The 10,269-nt window shown below is 38.4% G+C and overlaps 1 protein-coding gene across 4 annotated transcripts in view; it reads left to right on the top strand.

The window, feature by feature from the left end:
* Positions 1-10,269, top strand: part of RABGAP1 (RAB GTPase activating protein 1) — a 188,934-nt gene that overhangs the window by 97,620 nt on the left and 81,045 nt on the right. For all 4 annotated transcript variants that reach the window (XM_004716471.3, XM_045290207.1, XM_045290206.1 and 1 more), the window contains exon 13: positions 7,400-7,550. In XM_004716471.3, the coding sequence (XP_004716528.1) occupies positions 7,400-7,550 (151 nt within the window). The remainder of the gene's footprint in view (positions 1-7,399; positions 7,551-10,269) is intronic.

Here is a 10,269-nt window from a genome sequence, read left to right as displayed (position 1 = left end):
TACATGTCTTTATCTAGACCTCTATAAATGCCCTTTTCCTCCCAGCTCTTTTCTCTATTTCCCTTGACTTTCCTCCTGCCCCACTATCATGCTCAGTCCCCACCAGTGTTTCAGCAATTAAGAGGTACTTTATTTTGAAAGGAGTCCCTTGTGGCACAAATTGATAATTCAAGTTCACCCAGACACTCCATGGAAGAAAAGCCTGAAAATGAAATACCAGCTGTTAAAACCTTGTAGAGTAGAATTCTTCTGTGTCACACACAGGGTTGCTGTGACTCAGAATCAACTCACCAGCAGCTGGATGGGGCTTTGGTATTCAAGAGTTAGAAATCACTGACTGCTCAGGGTTAATCCAGTAATACACAATCAGAGTATTTGAGAGGATACTCTTTTGATGCATAGAGCTACAATAGAGACCCCAGGTGGGAATTTTCTTACCTGTGCTATGTACCTAGATTGACAGAGCAGAGTCACAGTCACAGTCACAGTTTATATTACTGGTGGTACCAATTGTTTTTCTTGCTAACACTTGTAAAATTCATCAGTTAGCTATCAACTCCGAAACAATTTACCAATAAAGTGAGAATTACTGTCCTGTAAACCAAATCTGCTTAAACTGAACTTGGATAATTGCCAAAAAATTCAGCAATAGCAGAAGGTTCTTGATGTGCAATGACCAAAAATTAATTCCAAATTAATTGTAATGGAAGGGGTATTTCTGACTATGCTCCCAGACAAAAAGGAGTCGAGAGTAGAAAAGGTGGAAGGCCTGCTATAAACTATAGGTTCCCAGACTTATTTGGCCTACTGCCCCCTTGACAAAAAAATTACTTGACACCTTCCCCGTAATCAAGTTATTTTGTGTTATATAGCCCATAATATAAGACAAAGTGTAGGTGTCTGACTTTGAAGCCCTCTTGGATCGTTTTAGCACCCCACTCCCCAGGGTGTGGTATCAACTACTTTGGGAAGCATTGCATAGGCTTTATAAAAAGAGTGCATTGCTATCAGCATTTATTAAAGTAAGCAGAGACACTCCAGTAAGCCAGTTTGGTGGGTCATTCATGTATGTAATTTCCCATTCTCCCTGTAAAGGATGCCAGTGTGCCAAAGAAAGCTGAGGTAAGTGATCCAGATGCCTGTGCTTTTAACTTTCTGGTTATTAGGGCTGTGGGCCTGTTAGTCTTGGGTGTTTTCTGTAAAAAGTTTGAAACTGAATCCTTTCACTCTTTTTATTTAAAGGTCAGTTCTTTTTTTTTTTATTTTCATATTATTTTATTCGGGGCTCTTAGAGCTCTTATAACAAGCCATACATCAATTGTATTAAGCATATTTGTACATATGTTGCCATTATTATTTCCTAAATATTTATTTTCTATTTTAACCCTTGATCTCAGCTCCTCTTTTTACCCTCCCTTGCTCCCCCCTCCCATGACCCCTTGATAAATTATAAATTATTATTTTCATATTTTATACTGACCAATTTCTCCCTTCCCTCACAGTTTCACTCATCCACCCACCCCTCATCCCCCCTCACCCCACCCCCACCCCCCGACCCCACCATCTTCCCCTTCCCCTCCTAGAATCGCTACTCCCATTTGTATACTTGAGGGGTTTATCTGACCTGGATTCCTTGTGTTGTGAGCTCTTATCTGTACCTGTATACATGCTCTGGTCTAGCCTGCAGTGAAAAAACAGAATGGGGGTTATGATAGTGTTGGATGAGGAATCCTCAAGGAACCAGAGGAATATTGTGTTGTTCATTGGTTCTGTACTGCGCCCTGGTCGACTCTTTGTGACTCTTCTGTGAGACGATATCCATTGTCTACAGATGGGTTTTGAGTCTCCACTCCAACCCCCCTCATTTTCAACAATTTGTTTTTTGTTTGTTTGTTTTGGGTCTTCTGATGCCTGTTACCTGAGCCCAGACACCTCATGATTGCACAGGCTGGTATGCTTCTTCCATGTGGGCTTGTTGATTCTTTGCTAGATGGCCACTTGCTTAACTTCAAGCCTTTAAGACTCCAGATGATATATCTTTTGATAGTCGGGCACCATCAGCTTTCTTCACCCCATTTGCTTGTGCACCTATTTTGTCTTCAGCAATCATGTCTGGAGGGTGAACATCACAGAATGCCAGGCTGTTAGAACAAAGTGTTCCTACATTGAGAGAGGGCTTGAGCAGAGGCCCAAAGTCCATCCACTTCATTAATGTATTGCTATATAAATATGTATGTGTACACCAATACCTCTATTTTTATGAATTAATGTGTATACATATGTGCAGACTTATTTTTTTTCTCACTCCTATGTTTATACCTCTATCCGTAGCTTTGCTTCCTAGGCCTTTCCTTTGTTTCCTCTTACCTTCCTCCTTTCCCACCATCATGCCCACCGTTCTTCTGCCTCTTAGTAATTCCTCTCATTTAGATTGCTGTTGTTCAAATACTCCCAGGATCTCTACGTCCTCCTCGTTGTTGATTTTAATTCCATAGTTCCCCTGTCTATGGCTTTGTTTGCTCAGTGCTTCTTTCCCCGCACCCTCCTCACCCTAAGTCCCTCTAGCTCCGCTGGTCCTGTCTATTGCTTTCTCCTTGGGCTTGCTTCTCACACCTATCTTATATATAAGATATATATAAAGCCAACAATAACGTTGGCAATACAGAAAGAAAGCAAAATATTGAATAAAAAATATATATATATAAAGTAATAATAACTAGCAAAAATCCTGAAAAGCCATAGATAATTTCAGATCTGTCCACTGACTTTTATGACTATGCCCCCACCAGTCCTGGGGGGTTCTGGGACCTTTCCCCCCCACCCCCCCACTCCTAACCTGAATTCTATTTTGGGGGCACCTCAGTGACTTTGTGGCTTGGCTTGGCTCCCTTTGCTGAGCTGTTAAGTTCCCTCCTTGGTTCACCCAGCTGTGGGGCGTCAGACTGAACTCACTCCCCACCGTGTTTCCCCAGTATTGTCCTCTGTCGTGTTGTGCTCCAGCAATGGGACAGACGTCATGTCTCGAACTGTTGTCTGCCCTACGGTCCTCTCTGTGCCTTAGCAGCTCCATGTAGAAATGTCATCTTAGGACTTGTTGTTCCGATATGGGGTCTAGACCCTCACTGTCTCTTTTTCCTTCTTGGTTTGCTTCCGTGTAGGCATGGCTTGCCGGCCATGCTCCCCCATCCTGTAGGTTTAGTGTTGTCCGCTGTAGCACATACTTCTATGGAAGGGGTTAGTTTGGTTCTGATTGGGGTCGGCCCTTAAGCCCACTATTTGTGTGTTGTTTCATGTGGTTATGTTGCCCTCAAGGTCTGGTACACCATGGTGGGGTCTGCATGCACACTTCCAATTCTGTAGAGACATAACCAATACTCGCCCCCAGGATGGGTTAGTGCCCTGTTCCCCTGGTGCCATCATCTTCCCCTTCCCTCCTTTCCCTTTCTTTGTGTTGGAGTGACATGTATGTCCTTGGTTTGGCCTGTCCCCCACCCAACTGCCTGTACTGCAGCCTGTATAGTTTGATATAAGTGGCTTTTCTTCTATACCTACTGAGCTAATTATACTTATCTCAATGGATTCATGTTGTACTTGCCCTTTTGTGATTATCTAGCATCGCTTAGCATGATTTCCTCCAACTCTTCCCACAAGGCGATGTGTTTCATGTGATCATCAGTGTGTATGTGCAAGGGTTTTCTAATCCACTTGTCTATCGATGGACATTTAGGTTGTTTCCTTTTTTTTTGCGATTGTGAATTGTGCCGCAATAAACATTGGAGCACAGATGATCGGTCACAATCTGTGTGTGTGTGTGTGTGTGTGTGTGTGTGTTCTATTTGTTACTTCGTCTGGGTATGTGCCCAGTACAGAGATAGCTGGATCATAAAGTAGCTCTATTTCCATTTGCTTTAAATATTGCCAGATCAGTTTCCACAGAGGCTGTATGTGGAAGAGAGTTCCTATCTCTCCATGTCCCCTCCAACATTTGTTGCTCTCTCAAGGGTGTTAAGTGGTATCTCATGGTTGTTTTATTGTACATTTCTCTGATGGGCTAATGGTCAGGAGCATTTTGTCTTATGTTTATTGGCCATTCGGGTCTCCTCCCTAGTGAAACTTTCTTTCAGGTCTTTTGCCCATTTCCTCAGGGGGCTAACTGTTTTCTTCTTTTTGCAGGCTAGGAGCCTATTAGATTTTAGTAGTAAGTCCTTTGTTGTGTCATTGCTAAAAATCTTTCCCCAGTCTGTGGTTTATCTTGTTACTCTCTTAGTGAAATCTTTCCCCCCACACAGGTGTTTTATCCTTAGTATATCCTACTTGTCAATTTCAGGTTCATCTGTGTGTATACCCTTCCCTATTACAGTTAGCCTATGCATTCCCAGAGCCAAGGTTCTTAGGTTTGTCCTAATTCCTTCGTTGATGGGCCTGATAATTTGAGGTTTTACTTCTAGGTCTGTGATCCACCTTGAGTTTGTTCTTGTGCATGGGCTGAGGTCAGGATTTTGTTTCATTTTTCTACAGGTGGATATCCATTGTTTCTAGCACCACTTGTTAAAGAGGGCATCCACCTCCCCACTTGATGCTTTATGGGCCCTGTTGAAGATCAGTTGTCTATATGCTGATGGTTTTATTTCTGGGTTTTCTGTTCTTTCCATTGGTCTGAGTATCTGTCTTTATTCCAGTACCACACTGTTTTTACCACTGCAACTGTGTAGTAGTTGTTAAAGTCAGGTAAGGCGACCCCTCTGACTTTGTCCTTTCATTCTATTCTTAGTAAAATCCCAGCTATTATAAAAATCCTTTCATGCCCTTTAGGAATAAAACTACAAGTGGACATTCTCTGCTTCTAGCCCTCTTAAAACCTTTTAGTACTCTCAGTAAAACACTCTCCACATTGGAAAAGGTAAAATGTGTATAGAAGAAAGCAATCCAAAACATTGTCTTTACACAAGAGATTTTATTAAATGAGTTTGTAAGACCCTCAAGAGAATAGTTCTCATATACTGTATTTCTGTGGCTAACATTAGAGAAACCTGCCACTGCTCTGTTCACAATTTTATTTTACAATTCAGTGTATTTGTAGTGTCTGGGCTGCTGTTAGTTGAAATTTCATCGGCATAAAAAGCTTCTTGTTAGAAAACAGAAATGTCGTTTAGCCTTGAACTCGTTATATAGCAACATATTAAAAAGCATTTAGATAAAGCATTTAGAATGTAGAATTACATTAATCCACCAGCATTTTATGTAATGATTTGGGATTTGTTTTGCTGTCAAATTTTGTTTTGTCGATTTGTTACTTATTAAGTCATGCTTTTCTCACCCTCAGATATATTATCTGGGTTTCCATCTCTCAGTTATCTTCAGAAGACTTCAAAATTGTTTTTCTTTTTTTTTTCTGTCTTAAAGAGTTCACTGTAGTCTCTCTTCAATTCATCACTATTTTGCTTCATCATTATTATATATATAATGTGGACAGGAAGCATTAAAATCACCATGCATTTTAAAATCTGATAGTTTAATTTCATACTCTACCACTACTAATTTCTGGGCTGTATAGTATTTGGCAAGTCACTCCTCTGAGTTGTTTTCGTCATATATAGAGAAATTTCGTGTCATCATAAGAATTCTAAATTTACAATATGCCAGGCACTGTCTTAAAGTTGTGTTCATTCTCTGCTGTAGTGACCTTACAAACTAGTATACATTTCACAGAGAGAGACAACTGGCTCAGAGGTTAAATGAGCCATTCTAGTTAGTAAATGACAGAGCAGGATTTTTAGCCTTGTCATATCTGATGCCCAAGCTGGTTTTCTGAACTCTACATTAGATTTTAGTGGCTGTAACTTTAAGCTCTTCCCTCCATGTATATGTTAATGTGACTCATCATAGACTATAAGAGAATATTACAACTGACTTATATTATCAAGGATATGTAATTCTTCTGAATGTAATGTTACTAATATAAATAAGTAAGGAATTGGCAAGTTTTTCTGACGACTTAACTAGTAAATCTTTGAGGCTTTATATGCTACTTGATTCTGCCTTTACAGTGCAAAAACAGCTCTCGACAATAGATGGCCGTGTGACTCTCTCAGAAAAAACTTACAAAGATGGTTGGAAAGCCACATTTGACCCATAGGCAGTATTCGCTAACCTCTGAATTAAGTTGCAGAAACGTATTTGTTCTTTCTGCTTGCAATTCTGGCCTACATATTTTTTTTCCTAAGCAAAGACAAAAGTACTATATTGAATTGCAGATAGCTCTATCTTTCATGTACTACATTATTAGTTTTAAAATGTATCATGCATTGTTCTTATAGAGATGTGGAGATATTTTGAGGAAAGTCGCAAATCATTTTGATAATATGGCCACTTGCTATCAGGAACTTCTGTGTACATCTGATGGCTACAGGAGTTTGGAGGCTCTGACATTTCAAAGATTGACATAAAGAAGTGTATTCATTTGTCTTCAAGTTTGGAGACTACCTCAGTCATTTAGTGAACTTTTTTCTCCATCTGGGAATGGAGACACTGCACATACCTCAGATACTTGTTGTCAGGATCTGGTGAGATACTGTGATGCAAAGACATTTTGTAAATTTATTACAAACACTGTGCAAGATAAAATTTTTCCTCCCCATTTTATAGGTGTAATATATGATGCTTAACAACTTTAGTATTTGATGTTATAGTAGTACAATGAAACTATCTGCTATATGTATTCAGAAAGTTTCTTGAAGCCAGGGTATCATAAAAAACGCTTAAACTGTGCCTCGGTATTTCATACAAACTTAGAACATTTGTGTATGCCTAATTCATTTGTTTATTTTGCTATAGGACCAAACCTTTGTCATAGGCTATGTGTCTGTTAAGTGGCACTTTCTTTTGTACTTCTTACATAAACCATAGCGTTTGATTCTGTAGGTTCCAGTTTTGCTTTTATTTTAAGTACAACAATGATTTTAAGACATCTGGGATGCAGATTGACCACAAAATCCATGTAGGTTTTTCCTCCACTTCATGTTTTGTTTTGTCTTGTTTCCACTTCATGTTTTGTAGTTGCTGCTAGTTGTGTTGAGTTGATTCAACTCGTGGTGGCCTCATGTATTTGGAGTAGAACTGTTCCACAGGTTTCCAGAATGGTGACTTTTTGGAAGCAGATTGCCAAGCCTGTTTTTCAAGGCACTTTTGGGAGGGTTTGAACGATCAGTCTTTCAGCTGATAGTCCAACACTTAGTAGTTTGCACAACCCCATATCTTGGCTATGTGTACTCCAGTAGCACTTCTTTTTCTTTATTAGTATGTCACTTTTCAAGTTTCAGTTACTTAGTTTTAATAAAAATTACAGTCTTTACAGAGTCTTCTTTGTGTGCACTTATATCGACTTTGGCTTTATTTTCAGGCATCTTAATTTAAGTGTGAGACCAAAGCAGTTGTCATCTTTAGTAAGAAGCGGTGTCCCTGAAGCTCTTCGAGGAGAAGTCTGGCAACTATTAGCAGGCTGTCACAACAACGACCACCTGGTAGAAAAATACCGAGTTCTCATCACAAAGGTAAGAGAATGAGAATTCTGTTCTACCATTCATATTTTTGAAAAATTACACTGAAATACAGGGGTAGTTATTTGATTTCCAAGGGTGTTTTATAATTGATTTTCTAATCTGAGAATAGAACTGTTAAACTTTGACTCAAAGGTTGTTTCCGTGTTGGCATGAAGTCAAAGTTGTAAGATGTTCTTCATTGACTTTACCTCCAAGGCAAAAGATGTCCTCTAGCCCATTGTGTATCGGAATTATTCTTGGCTAGCATTACACTGGTCAGATCTTGGTGTGCTGTATGATGTATAACACTGTTCTTTGTTTTTTTTTAACTTCATCTTACATTTTTAGAAGTATAGTCTTGGTAGAGAAGACTGAGTTTTAATTTCTGCAAGTGTAAGAACATGATTTGTAATCTCAACTAATACTCTTTCAATCTCTTCCTCTAAAGTGAAAAATGCTCATTTTAACATTATCCCTTTTTCAAGTTCACACATTCCTCGAGGTTTTGCAAGTGACCCAACAAAGATAATTCTTAAACACCGTAAGCATCCAAGGTGGTAAATATCTAAGTAACAAAATATTTTCCATTTTAAGTTTCTTCACATGTGCAATTCAGTGACATTAATTATGTTTACTGTTATTAACCATCATCTGTTTCCTCATCTTTCCATGACCCTTAGAAGAAGCTCAGTGTCCCTTAAGCAGTAAGTCCCTCTTCCCTTTCCTCCTGCCCACTTCTGAGAACCACTCTTCAATTGAAGACGCTATACATTTTTCTAGATATTTCATGTAAGGGGGCTCATACACCTTTGTCCTTTAGTGGTCTACTTATTTCACTAAACACCATTCTTTCAAGGTTCATCCATGTTGAGCCCTTCATTTCTCTTTACAGTGGAGTAATAGTCAATTGTTCATATATACTACATTTCATTTATTCATCTCTTGATGAACATTTGGTTTGACTGTTTTAAACAGCACTTCAGTGAACATTGGATGTATGTTTTCAACATTCTTGAAGTGAAGCAGTTTCTCCAGTGGTTTGTAAATCGACACATGGATTAAGAATGAGAACTCACCTAGTGTTTCAGAATTTTTCAGTGTGATAAAAAGATGGAAATTCTTTAAGAAATGGTAAAACCTATGAAACTTTTACTAAAAACACATGCTAGGTGTTTGACCATGAAATAGAACCTTCATTAAAATGGCCCTTTTTTGTTTGCTTAGATCATTAGTATTTCTAGTGATCATTTCATTCCAGATGTGATATTTTATAGTTTTTAAGAATGAATGTTCTAATCCCCTGTATTTTGATGATATTGTTTAAACAGGGTTGAGTGCCTATTTTCTGAATACTTCATATATGATGGACAGTTAGTTGACCACTTTACATAAATGTAAAATCTTCATAGTATCTATCCCATTTATGCAAATGCTGTTATTATTCTCATTTTATAGATTAAGAAACTGACATTCGGGGATGCTAGATACAACCACAATGCTGGAACCAGGCACCAAATAAAAAGCAGTGAACACTCCTGATAGAATGTGTCTGAAACAGCATAGTAGGATCTGTTAGACAGAAGTGATGAATTCTACCTAGGAGAGCAGGGGAGTCCTTAACAGAAATATAACATTTGAAGTGGGTTCCAGAAACAAGTTTCCCAATCATGGAAGGGTGAGAAAAGCATCACATTCATAGTATGAATAGAGACATCAAAGATTGAGACTATGGAACATAGTTAGGAGGCATAAATTTGATTATTTTCTTTTGTTGGCAACTCACATTTGGGGTGTATAAATCTCAGTTGTAATATTTTCACTCTAGTTCCTCTTTTGAAGTTCTTTGAAATGTTTGTCCAAACATGACTTAAGAGTATGGCGTTTTAAATGAAGTATTTTTCGTGTCACTATTTATACAGATAGTTTAAAAACGTGGAGTCTCAAAGTATTGGACTATTCTACTTTTCTGGTGCCATGAAAATACTGATATTTGCTTCTAGAATGGGAACTCATAGTTACACAATATCTAAATGATTTGTTATGAACAAGATATGTTTGACGAGTGTTTTATATATGCTATGTCATGTGCTTTGTAATTCATATTAAGCTTTTTATTAGGTTTAGAGCCTAAAATAGGCATTTGTTTTTATGTATGTATGCTGCTAGATAATATTAGTGATTGAGAAAAACAAAACTACCTTGTTATCTACTGGTACTTCTTTTATTTTCTTTCTGTCTTCTTAGCAATAATAACCAGTTGTACATATGGTGATGGTAATTATTATTTTATAACTAACTAAAGTTTTGTGGGTTTTTCTTTATTAAATACTTTATTGGGGGCTTTTGCAGCTCTTATCACAATCCATACATACATCCATTGTTTCAAGCACATTTACATGTATGTTGCCAGCATCATTTTCAAAGCATTTTCTTTCTACTTGACCCCTTGATATCAGCTCATTTTTGCCCCCTCCCTCCCTCCCTCCGTCTTTCCCTCCCTCCCTCATGAGCCCTTGATAAATGATACATTATTATTTTTATATCTTACGTTGTTCACTGTTGCCCTTCACTCACTTTTCTGTTGTTTGACCCCCTTGGAGGGGGTTATATGTTGATCCTTGTGATCAATTCCTCCGCCCCCCCCCCCCCACCTTCCCCTTTACCCTCCTGGTATAATTATTCTCATTATTGGTACTAAGTGGTTACTCTAACGCTTTCTTGAGGGTCAAAC

Source organism: Echinops telfairi, unplaced genomic scaffold (genome assembly GCF_000313985.2).
Source record: "Echinops telfairi isolate 266 unplaced genomic scaffold, ASM31398v2 ScPeMD7_32;HRSCAF=126, whole genome shotgun sequence".
NCBI lineage: Eukaryota > Metazoa > Chordata > Mammalia > Afrosoricida > Tenrecidae > Echinops > Echinops telfairi.
The sequence above is the reverse complement of the archived record's forward strand: the minus strand, read 5'-3'. Positions and strand labels throughout refer to the sequence as shown.